Genomic DNA, 15,708 nt, shown 5'->3' on the forward strand with positions numbered 1-15,708 from the left:
CAAATTATAACTGACTAAGGAAACGTCTATAGGATAAGAGCAACTCTAAGATTAATTTTCACAGCTATTTCAGAACTACTCTTATTTATACTCTAAAATGTTTTCTGTCTGTATTGCAATAGCAATACTACTGCATTATTTGTGTTTTTTAAAGGCAGCAGGTATAGGTCATGCCATTTTTCCTTATCTTGATTAATTTTGCACATCTGTGCTGATGATGTGTGCATGCAAAAAAACATCAAAGCTACATTGCACCCCCCTTGTTACAATTTAACAATTTGACCACTGATCAGGTTGCACAAGAGAAATGCTTGCAAGATTCTTAGCAGTGTAGTGGGTAGAGGATACAAGGCCACTAAGAGCATGTAGGCTATTTGTTTCAGCTCATCACTAGCTAGTTTACAATACATGCTCCTCAAAATTCAATATTTTTATGGGTGTCAGTGCATATTGGTATCAAAGGAAATGAAATGGCAGATAAGGTTTAAAAGAAGGTTACAAAAAATAATTACACTGATATGGCAGCTAGCTTCAGCAAAACAAAAATCAAGAGCATTACAATATTTAAGGAATAATTCGCCCACAAAATGATATATTTGTATATCAGTAAGTCATACCTTGTTACCTTGAATAAATTAAGAAAACTTTGTGTTTCTCACATGCCTCCATTGAAAATGGTGAAGGTATTGACTTACTGATTGACTGCAGACCACCTATCAGCAAAACTATATCAAACCATCCATTTACAAACACTCACCTAACTCCTGCAGTAATCCAAGTCCCATTTATCCAGTTGTATGCTCAGTGCTTCCCAAACACATGCATTTTTACTGACACCTCACTATTTAAAACTGAAGGTGAAATTTATCTATGCTCTTTGCAAAGCCACACTCCAATACAATGGGTTTTTTCAGTGAAAATGCATGTGTTTGTGAGTATATGACTGGATAAATGAGATTTGGATTATATTGCACGAGATGTGTGAGAGTTTGTAAACAGATGTTTTGATATAGTTTTGCCGTTTTTAAACTCTGTTATATTACGCAATTAATAAATCAATATGTTCACTCTTTCCATGGAGATATGTGAGAAACATAAATAAATGAGTTGTGCTAGAAATCACATTAGAGATCAGACAATAATATCAAGACTTAGATCTGGACAGACTGGACTAAAATGGGTAATAAATACAGTTAGATGTGTTTAGAAGAAACAGAGCATGTTACACCATATTGTCTGAAATATGAGGAAGAAAGAAGGCATTTATTCAAAACCTCACAAAGATAAAAGTGCAGTTTGATAAATATTCTACAAAAGAACTGAGTGTCATTGATTAGCTGCTATTTCTGAGGTTGCCTGCTTACAGGTTGCTTTGCAAGCCTGCTGGTTTTCAGTGCATAAATGCCTGCTGCAGGCCACATGAAGACTAGGGGTGTGTATTAGTAAGTTTTGGTCAGGCAGTTAGGTGGGTGGGTGGTTCCTCTGTGATGTTTTGGCTGTGCATTGGGTCTATTTGTTTTGGCTGTGCACTGGGTCCATTTGAGCTCAGCATATGAGTTGTAATCTGGTTCTGCCACATTGGCTTGTAATTTGTGTGGTTTGGGCACATAGTTCAAACCACTTTGTAAGTCATGGCTAGAATGGAGGACTTTTTGAATGCTCCACTAGAGAAGGTAAAGGTAATGGCTTATGTGCAATTCCAGTTCAGTATGCTTTCATTAGTTGTAATTCTGATCAGGCAAGGCATTTTGAGGATTACTGCTTTAACCAGCTGCAGATGACTTGACATGTGAACACCAGTGCTGTGTTCAACATTTTGAATTGTGGATCCAGAAGCGGACATTTTTGGAGTCCTGACCCTGGGTTGAGGCTGGGTGACAGGTTGAATTGGGTCACAACCCAGCTCTTGGCTGCAACAGTGACGGGAGACGAGACGAGTGTACCAGTAGCTTTAATGACAAAATACCAATGAATAACCAAAAGTCAGTAATCAGTCATGTCTGTGTGTATGAATGTGTGGAAATGTCTGTAGGAAAACCAAAAGCAGCTGTGCAGTGAGGGAACAGGGAGACTCTGTTGAGTGGTGAGCTTTTATGACACATCCTTTGTAACAGAAACAACTGCAAATAATACAGGTACACCTAGTGGAGCTGAAGGATCGTCACGGTATCTTAGACAAATTAATATCGCTGAGATGATAGGGTTTTTTTTATTGTAAATACTGGCCGTTCTGATCCACACTCACCAGCTGGTGGCGGCAAAACACCAAATCGTTGTTTACCAGCCGTCAGTAAACCACGAAGAAGAAAAAGAAGAAGCGGAAATGCATGTGCCAAGCGATGGCAACGCCAGCTGGTGGTCGCGGGACGCTATTGTTCAGGTGTGTTAGACTCATATTAGGTCAGTATGCTGTGGCTCCGTCGTCATTTTGTGGTGTTAGATATAACAGGGGGATACAGTTACCAGCTGGGAGCGTCAGACTGATCCAAAGCAGAGCCAGCAGTCGCAAACGGCACGTTACTGCAGGTCAGTGATGATGGCGAGGCTGGCACCCTGTTTCTGTTTCTGCCCCTATTATTAGTCAATTCAGCTTTGGTGTTTTATGTAATATCTTTAAAACGTTATTTTGTTTCTCTCCCTAATATGATTACAGAGGGTTTAGTTTCTGTTGTCTGGCTTTCTCAGTTTATTATTTGTTAGACCAGCCCTAACGCCAGATAATAACCCAGTAGAATGCTGCTGCTAATGAGCCAAGACGAGATGAGACCTGACCTCTGTGTATCACACACTAAAAACATCCAATAGTTTTATTCCTCTGCTTTGGCAAACTGATCTATGTACAGTCTGTCAGTATCATGTTTGTCGTTGTTTTGTTTCTATAACAATGCTTCCGCAAAGGAGGCATGACTTGTCAGGACTATGGTGTTAAAGTGTAGACTTTTGTTTTGGATAGTTTACATCCATATAGGTTAAAAGAAGTTAAAGAGCACAAACGTCTACATGGTTCACCAGATTGTAGATGTTAAAGCTCTCATACTGCAGCACTTGAATCTCAGAGTCATTGTCTGACATGGTTCAAGTCCCATGTGAAACCAGTATTGACAACCAACCATGTAGGGAAATTGAAACCTTACAAACTGGTAACAGCCATTGAATGTGCTGATAATGGCCTCCTGAACATACCAGTGGGTATAGCTTATTACCACAGATAATGACCATACTATTTAGTATGCCAGAAAAAAATTTAGTCTGTCCTAATACACATTATGTCAAATGCAGTATGCAAAAAATTCCCGGATGTCCCGGACTTCTCCGGTGTTGTCTGTCACTCTGTAGTTACACCTCCAAAACACTAGATGACAGTGGGGTTTCTGCTACGGTGGTAACAAGTTAGTTGTTTCAAAACAAACTCAAAACACATGAAACATGGTTTAATATTCACAAATTCAATTACAAATACAGAGATCAGCCTTACTATAATTCGCAGGATTCAGAGACAAAACTCTTGTCTTTTGCCAGACACATTTTCTCCACAAATACTACACACTAGTGTTATTAGCATAAGCCAATGGCATTTTACATTGTATAATTTAGCCCAGTGGCTAGTGGAGATTTCCTCTACTCTTATGAAGCCAGGGACAACAGCAACATCAAACAAAGGTAACGTTACAAACTTCCGTTCCATTACACCTCACAAGGCTCACTGACAAAACAACTGTCTTATACTAAACAAGGGATCCAGACAAATACAACACGCTAATGTTATTAGCACAAGCCTATCACATTTTACACTGTATTAATTAGCCTAACGACTAGCAGAGATTTCATCTACTGATACAAAGCCAGGGACAACAGCAACATTTAAGAAAGGTACTGTTACAAATTTCAGCTACATTACAGCTCACAACGTTCGCATACTAAACATGTTTTCCAAACAAATACAACATGCTAATGTTATTAGCACAAGTCTATGGCATTTTACATTGTATAAATTAGCCTAGCGACTAGCAGAGATTTCATCTACTGATACGAAGCCAGGATAAAATCACACATCAGGATTTGAAATGCTTATTTGTGGGGGCTTTATTGTCTTAACAATTTATTGTTTCTTATCTGTGAAATAAAAATAAATAAAAGCTTTGTTTCCACTGAGGGAAATGGTTTTCAACTCTCAAAAATAGACAGGGTGTCTACGTCACCACGAATTGTGGTTACATTTCTTGGGAGGTGAGAGTCAGTCTACAGCGTAGGTACAGCATCGATGTTGCACACAGATGACATCAATCAATCACTAACACTGTACAATGTATTCAGTTATATAATTTAAAAAATTCAAACTACATACACTTAAGTAACAACAGTAGAGTTCTCTGACTTGACTTCCATCTCCAGTGCGCTCAGCGAATGGCATTTTGTTGTATCTCCAAGGTAACGTTATGTGTTGGCTTTGTTCCAAATTGCATACTTTTTCTTCTTACTTTATATTTTGACTGATTGCAATACTTGCTGAAGTAAAAAGTATGTGATTTGGAGCACAGTGCAAGTTTTTTAGGGAGTTGTAAATGCAAGTTGTTTTTTTTTTTTAAGAATGGCAAAGGGATGACCCACCCCACTCTGCGTTACTGTGCTTCTGATTGGCTTACCCTTATATTCTTACCCTAACCAGTCTCACTCCATTTACCTAAACCTACTAAGGCAAAGAGTATCGGCCAAGCAGAGGGAGAGTAGGGCGGGTCATGCCTTTGCATTCCAGCCACCCATGGGAGAAGAAGTTTGCCTAAAGGGATTTCTGCCAGAAAGTCTGTTCTGGCTAAAATCTATTCATTTTAACCCAAAGCAGATTTTTTTCCTAACCTTAACTAAGAAATCCCTTTCTGGCAGAACACCCACTGGGCAAATGTCTCCCAACAGTGTCCTGGCCAGCGCTGGGAGTTGTGGGAAGTGAAGTCTTGTCTCACTATGTTGTCTTTCTTCCAAGGAAAACTGGGGCGAAATGGAGTGGATAGGAAAGCAGTGGTGAGTTTCCACAGTTTAATCGGTAGCCTGTAATTTCTTCTTCCCTGCATTCATCCACAGTACAGTACATAGATGAAGATGATCCACACTCATAATGACACTGCAGTTTTTTGTGTGGTTTTCTATTTACTGTTTTACTATGATGAAATACTAATCATCATGCTGTACATGCTAAAACATGCGCTCTTGCCTCATGTCATAGTAATGCCCTTCTTTCATTACTATTTCTGTGGACAGGCCTGTTAACATCTGTCTCTCTGCCGCTGTTTTCAGATCTGCATTGAGGGGAACATTGCCAGTGGGAAGACAACATGTCTGGAGTATTTCAGCAAAACCAGCAATATAGAGGTACAACAAAACAAAGTCCTAATACAGTGAAGTTGTGCATGGTGTTGATTTGTTTGCATTTGATCCCACCACAGAGTATCACTCTAGCCATCCCACAGATCGGCCTGAGTTGTAACATAGCTGCCATTTGATAAGAAGGACATGAGAATGAAGGATTGACTTTAGATTAAAAGCTTTAGAATAAAAGATAGAAACTTTTTAGCTTTTTACACCTTGTGTTTGACTCTCCTTTGCCTGAATACCTTGAGTCCCAATTCCCATCTGTGAAATTAGGGCAGTCAAATAATGAAGAAACCAGTTTCACATTCAGATGAAAACTGAATTTTAAAATCCAGTGTTTCAGCGCAGCGAGTTGTCAGCAGTGTTACTGTGTTGAGTCATGACTGGGCAAGCCTGGACGCTGGAAATGTTCACGAAGGTACTCTCTCTCTTTTTCGTTGCAGGTCCTCACAGAGCCAGTTTCTAAATGGAGAAATGTCCGTGGACACAACCCCCTGGTACTGTACTGGACATGACACTAACTATGTTTACACGCACACTAATATTCCACTATTATTCTGAATATGACAATATTCTGATTTTAATGCGAGTTGTGTAAACAGCAAATTCTGTTAGGATTTTTTGAATTAGGCCTTTTTCCAAATTAAGCATTTTTTGATTAAGACGTTGAATATGCTGATATTACTCTTATTAAATATGGATACATTAAACTATAACGTTAATAAACGCGTGTTGTATACTAACGTCTTATTTTTCCTAAGAATCCCAAGAGATTTAGTGACCTTATTGCGGACAAGACCAACCTGTTCTCTACAGGAGGGTTTATCATCAATCATAATACCGAAAACATGGCGATGAAACTTTGATTATTTATTCATTATGAGTTTAATGTGTTAGCAGCAACCTCTGGGACTGAAAAATGAAGCCAACACAGAGGTGCCAAAAACTGCAGTTCCTTGAATGGCTACTTGAGTCAATCACCCTCGACCCCCATGGTAAAAGGCCCAACTGGTACCAAAACCTGGTACAAAAATTGTTTTGGTCGCTTAAGCTAATTTCAACATTCATGACAACTGTACGGGGTGCAGTTTTGATATAATACCTGTTTAAATGTTATTAACGCTTAAAGTTAAGCTTATTTAAGGGCAGAGCTGCTTGAGTAACAGGCTAGGTGAGGTGACGCTACAGTCCATGTGTCAGATCCAGCCCTCAATCATCCACAGCAAAATATATATGGATCTGTCCTCTGGGGACCATGATTATGTGTCCTCTGATTTGTCCAGTAGTTGTATTCTGTGTATGTGTGATGCTGGTTGTGTCAGTTGTTTGTTTTTGTTCCTGCAGGGTCTCATGTACCAGGATCCTCAGCGCTGGGGTATCACACTGCAGACCTACGTTCAGCTCACCATGCTGGATAGACACTTGTCAAGCATAGTAAGTGTACTGTTGGCTACAAACACACCCATCTTATTGTATATTCGCTTATATGCACTGTGTCATTAGTAGGACCTCATCTGGAAATCAGCTGTATGTACTTAAAGTTTCTTGTCGGTTCCAGTCAGCTCCTGTCATGATGATGGAGAGGTCCATCTTCAGTTCCAAGTACATCTTTGTGGAGAATCTCTTCAGAAGGTATGTGTGTTTTGAGAAACTAGATGAATAGATCCATACGGCATACAATTCCAGCTAAACTCTCATGCTGGTTTGAATGTTTCTGTTGCAGAACAGTTTAAGCTTTATGTCTACATTTAATAGACCAAGGTGAATCACCATGACACTCACTCACTTCCAGGTAGACAACTGGCAATTGATTTCAATTGTGGAGATATGTTTATAAGCAAACTTGTCTGTCCACTCCTGGGTCAAAGCCCAGGGTGGAAACCGTGGAGCATGCGCAGAGCGCCTAGGCCAGTTTGGGTCTGATTGACTGTTTACCTACAGGAGTAATTCGACTCACAATCGCATTATCTGGGTGTGTTAGTCCAACTTTTAGAAATATGATTTAGTATGATTTCATTCAGACTAACATGTTAACATGTATTTTAGAAGTTGGCTGTTAGTCAGACTAACACAATAAATCAGTTTGCTCTAATGTTATGTAAACATACTGACTGAATCCCTATCCTTGTCCAGCGTCAGCTCAGACATCCATGACAGTGATGCTACAGCATGTCACAGTACCATGACCAATGTAAAAAAAAAAACCACAGCGACTGAGGCTACCCATATCAGATGCACTGAATTCAAGTGAAGTCTTATTTTGATGCATGGATTTTTTAAATCAGCAGGAATGTTGCACATCATGATAGTAAAAGCAGTGTTCTGATGATTTCATTCTGGGTAAGAGGTTTGACACTATTTTATTTTTTGCTTCTAAAGTTACATTGCATTCAGGTGAAGACGAACATGGAAGTGAAAGCAGTGATCTGTTTATTTAAATGGGATACTACAATATATAATAATTTTTGTCCCTAAAACAATGAATAGTGGTGATCTCAATATCGATCAAAATAATCGTGATTATTATTTTTAGGGATGGGAATCACCAGAGGCTCCGCAATACGATATTATCACAATACTTAGGTCACGATACAATATTATTGTGATTTTAAACATGTTGTGAAATGATATAAGATAAAATATTTGGCGATATATTACCTTTTTTAACTGTTAATTATGTCCCCAAAACTTTGTCATCATCTGTTTTATCTAATAAGATAAAGTTTTCAGTCTGTTCATCTCATTCCAGCCATTTTATTTGCAGCAAAATCTATGTAGCTGACTGAAAAAGCAATTGATGTTATTATTTAAGTGGGCTACCTTAAGTTTAATTTGTATTTAAAATATTGATAATTTATAAAGTAAAAAAATTGATACTTGCCACTGTGTGATGATACAGTATTGCCACACAAAAATATTGCAGCACTTTGCTGTATCGATTTTTTTTCCCCATAGGCCATAGTCATGCAGCCCTATTAACAGTATATAGCATTCTGTGATGTTTGGCAACCTGAAAATATACTGTCATACTGACGACCCCGACAGCATACTGACATGGCAAATGCTGACGTCCTGTTGGTTTATTCATTTTTGTTTTTCAGTGGGAAAATGCCAGAGGTGGACTATGCTGTTCTCAGCGAGTGGTTTGATTGGATCACAACTAACGTTTCCCTTCCTGTTGATCTGATTGGTGAGAATACACAAAGCAGAGACATAAACACCATTAAAGATTATAATGCCTCCATGCCAGAAACAGCCACTGCTGGAGGCATGATTTCAGGATGTCTGTCTGTCCATCCATCCCATTCTCGTGAATGCAATATCTCAGAAACACCTTGAAGGAGATTTCCTCAAATTTGGACTCAAGAATGAACTGGTTAGATTTTGGTGGTCAAAGGTCACTGTGACCTTGTATCCATTTCTTTCTCGTGACTACGATATGTCAGGAACACTTTGGAATTTCTTGAAATTTGGACTCAAGGATGAACCAGGGTTCCCATACATTTATTTATTTGTGGTAACCTGCCATGATATTAGCATTTGCTGCCACTCACTGATTTTTCTGTTTTTGGGTCTGGACCAATAATTTGGACCACTGATGCAATATATCGTTTGGTGTTTTTTTAAAGCGCAGAGCGTACAGGCACAGTGAAAGTGAAACCTAAAACTTTGTGAATTCATGTAGAAATAGAATGCTTTATTTCTTAGAACAACAGTGTTCTACTTTATTTCTGACAGACACTGAATAGACCCACAGATAATAATTATAATTGATGACCATCTGTACAATAAGGTGTGGTGGTGTTTTCAAACTTTGTTCTGAGAACTGCAGATCAGGTTTGTCTTGTTCCACCTGTCGCATTCACAGTGCCTTGTGACTGAGGTGAAACATACCATTACACAATGATGTCAGCTTTAAAAACACACCTCAAACTATGACATTTAACAGTGAACTCTGCTGTGTTTTTTACTTTGCCTTCACTGGTAGACAGATATCATACAGTGCCGAAATGCAGAATTCACAGGCAGAGATTTAGCTGAAGTAATGGGGATTGGCTACTTCTGCATGCCCACTCTGATTTCAAATGAAGAAATGATAAGTCCTCACAGGCACCCTATCACAAGCTCAGCCGTTAATGCAGGACATACAAATAGGTAATGTGTGATACCGTACATAAGATCCACAAGCTCGCTCAGGCTGGTGAATTTGCATATCTGTTAGTCTGTCTGCATATTCAAAGAAACATTCAGAATGTAGTAATATAACATATAATATAATAGTCAGAATATTTGACAGTGTTCAAATGGACTGAATCTGTTGTCCTTTAATATATTCCAGTGACAGAAATTGCAACAGTATTTTAGCAACAGGTCGTTATCCACAGAAATGACACAGATCATGTCGTCATCATCAAAGCAGATTTGAAGAAATTCAGCCATTCCCCATCATCCCCTTTCAGCCATGAAAGCATGATAAACTCCCTCTGTCACATCTGAATTTGTTCAACAATCCTATTAGAAGCTGCAGCAGCTAACTGATGTATGTTCTGTGACTTTTTCCTCCGGCTCCAGTCTACCTGCAGACGTCCCCTCAGACCTGCCATGAGAGGTTAAAGCAGAGATGCAGAGAGGAGGAGAAAGTCATTCCATTGGTGAGGATGTAAATTCATACACAGAACAAACTGTCAATCAGCGTACTGCATTTTTAGAGAATTGCAAAGATGAACATGTTTTGCAAATTTCTTTCCCTTTGTGCCGTCTGTCCACCAGGAGTATCTGGAGTCCATCCACCAGCTGCATGAGGACTGGCTCATCAAGCAGAACTCCTCCCCTGTTCCTGCTCCTGTTCTGGTGCGTGTCCATTCACATCCTGGCAGGTCTTTGCCTTGGCTTAGAAATCGTACATACTGTACTGTTGTGATGTCTCTGCATGTCCTGGTGTCATAGCAACATTCAAATCTGTATTTTTATGCCTCAGCAATAGCCGTAGCTGGAGGCATTGTGTTTGTGGGTTGTCTGTCTGTCTGTACATCCTTCCCATTGGTGTTAGTGCGATATCTCAAGAACACCTTGAGGGATTTTTTTTCAATTTTTGTCACAAATGTTCACTTGGATTCAATGATAAAGTGATGAGATTTGGTGTCAGAGGTCACTGTGACCTCACAAAACATACTTTTGGCAATAATTCAAGCATGTATCCATTATGACAAAATTTTACACAAATGCCTAACAGGATAAAATGATGAAGTGACATCATAATGTTCTGCAAAAATACTTTTCTGGCTGTTATTCAACATCACATCTCAGGAACAGAAGGGGAGACATTTGGTCAGATACTGAATTGGTGACACTAATCTTGGGTGTCCACCTTTAATTGTGTAGATTGCATAGGTCATCTGTGCTGCTGGGGGGAAGATGTGTGTGAAGCATTTATGATTTCACAGACATGGATGTAAACTTAAAGTGCAACTTGACTGGTTCACAAAGACATACAACCACAAGTAATTCGAGTTTTGTCTCCTAAAGCAAACTGTTGGCCTTTTATTGTTTATTATGTGTGTATGTATGTGTGTCCAGGTGATTCCTGCTGACCATGACCTCCAGAAGATGCTGCACCAGTACGAAGAAAACCGTGAAAAGATCCTAGCAGCTAGCTACCTCTGATACCCAGACATACAGCTACACACACACACAGAGCTCAAGATTAAGATTATAAGTTTTAGAAAAAATATGACTATTCATTTAATTTCTCTACAGAGGACAACTTTGTACCCAATTATATTTTAGCCAGTATGTCTTCACAAAGCTTAATGCTCATAAGCTTCTTAAAAATATTCTGCCCTACAGACTGGAAATGCTTCAGAGACAGAACTAACTCCAGAGCAAGTGAAATATTCCACTGACCTCCAGCTTTTCAATAAAACATGTTAGAGCTTCTTAAAGGAACCTGAATGACTTTGGTGTTTTTTAGAGCTCCTCAGACTGTGAGGTTTAACTGAGGCATTCTACATTGTGTGCAGAATCCTGTTCAGTTGTTATTTTACAATATTAGTTCACTTTTGTATCTCACTATGTAATGTAATGCACTTGAAGTCTAACCTCACACTTACATTTTGCTGTTACTCAGATACATTCAGTGATCTGTTTGGATTTTTAACCTCATTGAGTCCAATCACTTGAACTGGTCAATAAAGATTGCAGTCAGTCACAGGAGGACCATCTGTTACAGTAACAACCACCATTCCACCTGCTACAGATACAGACCATGTGTATGTATGCTGATAAGTGATCTCAAAGTAATTTCTTTTTGTCATGATGAATACTATGTGGGGTTGAACTGCTTCTCTGTATTTCTGTTTAATGAAGGACTGTTTGTTTCATGGTCTTTTGTATTTATATTTTGCAATATTAAAAAGCATAATGTAATCTAAATTTTAAAAATGTTCTGCTTTTTGTGTTGGTCAGATATGTTAGTTAAGGGAGTTGGTAAGGAATAAAATGTCACTTGCAGATATCGTGGGGTTTTGTGGCACTTTATGACTGATTTGTATATCAAGAACTCACTGTGTTTTTACCTTCAATTAGCAAAGTAAACTCTGTTTTTCTTGCGTGCCTCCACGGTGAACAAAGAGACCAAAAAAGGCAAACATTCCTCATGAACTGAAGTAAACAGTTGTTAAATATGGTCCCCAATGACTTCTATTCAATACTCTGGTTGATAAGAGATAAGATAAGATACACCTTTATTGATCCCACAATTGAGAAATTCCAGTGTTAGAGCAGTCAAGGGTAAAGAGTCAAATTAAAGATTTCAAAATTTAAAAAACTAGGCATGCAGAAAAAAAGTACAAAAAATACAAGAAACAGCAATACATAATAATAATAATGAGCAGTGGATAAAAAGTGAGCAATGGATTAAAGTGAACATATTTAGTGCAAAGTGAATATTGAATGTGCAAATAAACAACAACATGGGGGACAACAATGCTTACTGTGGTGTGTATAAAGTGTCCATAGTGTCCCTAAAGTGATCAGTCAGATGTATATTTACTGTTTCAGGGAACAATAGTTTCATGCATGCAGGACCTGTATGAGTCAGAGAAAGCTATGAGGGGCCATACAAGACATATTTCATTCTCACCCTCTCACACACATACATTCTCCTTACACATACATATATTTTCACGCTCATATTTATTTGAACACACACATTGATACATTTTTCTCTCATATTCATATATTTTATGCACACATTCATACACTTTGCTCTCATGCACATGCAATAATATATACCTTTAATACTATAAGTAATATATGGTATATGCTCATATACACCTAATGAGCAATGGTTGCAATGTGCCATAAAACCAAACAAAGAAGAAGAATTTATCGTGCTGTGATTGGCTGAGAAGGATGTTATTGAGTGGGTCTGCTGTGGTGAAACTACAATGTTCTGAAGATGGACTACAAAATGCACACGATGAGAACGTATGGGGCGTATAACCTCAGGCAGATATCTTTTAACATTACAGTCTTTTGTATTTTTTATTATGATCCTTCCACGGTAGCTCTGCAGGGAAACACTGTACAGGGGAATAAAAAGTGGGAAGCAGTAACTTCATTGATTATTTAAATCTCCAGATATGCCAAGTATATGCGCATTTATGCACGAGGCACAGCAACGTTACTTCATTGATTATCTATTTTTTTAGATTCCATTTTATTTATATAGTGCCAAATCACAACAAAAGTCATCTCAGGGCACTTTACACATAGAGCAGGTCTAGATAATACTCTTGAATCTATCTATCTATCTAGGCCATAAGCATAGCCAATGCCAATGTTTTGAGATGCAGTAGGGGCAGATAATATAGATATCACAATAAAGGCGAAAAACAAGTAGGTTTCTGGTTTTGGTTTAATTTCTATATCAATTAGCCATTTGAAGACAAAAATGGGAAAAGCATGTGGATTTCCGTTTTTTCTCATTCACACGAAAATCGGAAAATTAAAATGATGCATTGTATATTTGTATATTTGTTATAAGCGGAGGACGACGAGTACGAGTAAACAAAGCTGTGGATGGAGGGTAGCCTACACCAATAGTAGCGAAACGTTCATAGTTCGCATCTAAGTTTAACATAATGTTGAAAGTTGAAAAAATATATATGAACAAGTTATGGCATGAGATGTATAATGCTTCATAAACAGCGGTAACTTATATGGTGATCTCCTTTCTTTCTCGGTCATGTTGATCTTTTTCTTTCCTAATCATTTGAGTTTGTGAATGGTGCATAGATATTGCCGCTCCAGTGACTTGTGGGATGGAATTATCTCCTTTCCTATCGCTTAGGAAGGTCCGATGTATCCTATGCTAAAGGAGATCTGAAAGGAAGCATTGAACCTCCTTTCCTTAGTGTTTAGAGAATTCAAACGGCTCTTATCATGGCGGCCACTAAAATACTTCCAGGTCATTTCACTCAGCTAGGAACCTTCATAAGCACAAAAGACTTTCCAACCGCAGCCTATGTGTATGTGTTGAAAAGTAAAGTGTTTATATATGTGAGAGTGAAAATATATGTATGTAAAAGAAGAGTGAAAATATATATATTTGAAAGGAGAATGTATGTGTGTGAGAGAGAAAATATATGTATTTGAAAGGAGAATGTATGTGTGTGAGAGTGAAAATATATGTATGTGAAAAAAGAGTGAAAATATATGTATGTGAAAGGAGAATGTATGTGTGTGAGAGTGAAAATATATGTATGTGTAAGGAGAATGTATGTGTGTGAGAGGGCCAGAATGAATTATGGCTTGTACGGCCCCTCATAGTCAAAAGCTAAGGTCACTGTGACCTCAAGGAATAGTGTTTTTGGCCATAATTCAGGAATTTCTATGATTCTGTTTGACAAAATTTCACACAAATGTCTAATAGGATAAAATGATTAAGTGATGGCATGTTATTCAAAAGGTCAAAGGTCGACTTCACTGTGACATCATATGCTCTGCAAATACACACAATGTAATATCTCAGGAACAGAAGGGGAGACATTTGGTCAGATACTGAATTGGTGACACTCATCTTGAAGCTCTATTGATTGTATAGATTGTCTGTGTGTGATGCATCTGTGTTTTCACAAACATGGATGTACACTGTAAGAGAAACTTTGCAGTAGTCGATATGAAGAATAAATATCCAACATGAATAATTTTCTGTCCTGAGCTCCGTCGTGTGTCTGATGCTCAGATTCAGACGCTTTGTGGTGTGTCTGGAATTCATGTATCTCTGCAGCTGCTTCTATTTCTCGGTCACAGATGTTTTATTTGCTGTTTTTACTTTCTGTGTCATCAGGAACTGAAGCTGAGCTCATCTAAGTATCAGTTCTTCTATTTTGAAGGAGTCTGAAGCTGACTGACTTTATTAACATGCACTAAAGGCATCAGAGCACATCACTAACACTACAGATTCAACTTGAGACATTGAGTGGCAGTGATGCACTTTTAGGTGTAGTATGACCTTTTAAATCTTATTTTAATGCTGTCATTTTTTTCCACACATGTTGCCTTGTTCCCTTTTTACCAAGGGACAAAATTAAAGACCGACTCTGCATCAACATGTGCGGTAAGGATGGAGGAGTTTTTGGGATGTCACATTTACACTATGTATATTTTATATTCACTTTATTAAGTTCAATGAAGGGTATTTATTCAGTTAACATTTTTTAACATTCATGTGACTCAGTTTCAGTAACATGTAACTGCCTGTATGACATCAGCTTGTTTTGCACACGTCTTGTCCATTTCCACAACAGGGAAACTCCACAACTGCTTTAGATATACAGTACATAATTTCAGTTTAAACTTTATTAGGCTTTCTCCAAATAAATGGCATGGTTGAAAGTCTTGTATGAAAATAAGTTAACTAGTGCTTCATCAGTGTTGATTATTAGAGAATATGTTGCTAGTTTTTCAGTAAAAGTACTGAAACAAAATGAAGCTCCATTCTGATATTGTTATTTATTCATGCATTCTGAAAGCTGAGAGTAATCATATAAATGCATCCATGCTAGTGGTGCTAGCATGTACTGCTTACCTCAGGAAACTAATGAGAGGCTCCATGATCTGCTATTGCTGTAAGAAAAAAAAGTCTTTTGGAATCAGCAGAAATGACATGACTATCTATTAAAGGCCTCTGGTCACACCATCACTCGTGTCATCACTCACTCTTAACCAGTGGTGTAACTTTATTACTCACTCAGTCACAGACAGTTTCTCGTTTTCAGGGTTGGCCTTGCCTCTGTGGTCCAGCCAAAAAGAATGTGTTCCCACAGACTGAGAGCAATT

The 15,708-nt window shown here is 38.2% G+C and overlaps 1 protein-coding gene across 1 annotated transcript; it reads left to right on the plus strand.

Annotated features, from left to right (window-relative positions):
* The first annotated feature begins 2,304 nt into the window (after positions 1–2,304).
* tk2 (thymidine kinase 2) lies at positions 2,305–11,805 on the plus strand. Its single transcript, XM_049601262.1, has 10 exons — positions 2,305–2,526; positions 4,979–5,016; positions 5,290–5,364; positions 5,808–5,861; positions 6,709–6,798; positions 6,923–6,996; positions 8,466–8,554; positions 9,937–10,016; positions 10,135–10,215; positions 10,942–11,805. The coding sequence occupies exons 1-10, from the start codon at positions 2,328–2,330 to the stop codon at positions 11,026–11,028; spliced, it is 867 nt and encodes a 288-aa protein (XP_049457219.1). The 5' UTR covers positions 2,305–2,327; the 3' UTR covers positions 11,029–11,805.
* The last annotated feature ends 3,903 nt before the right edge of the window (positions 11,806–15,708 follow it).

Source organism: Epinephelus fuscoguttatus, linkage group LG16, assembly GCF_011397635.1.
Source record: "Epinephelus fuscoguttatus linkage group LG16, E.fuscoguttatus.final_Chr_v1".
Lineage (NCBI taxonomy): Eukaryota > Metazoa > Chordata > Actinopteri > Perciformes > Serranidae > Epinephelus > Epinephelus fuscoguttatus.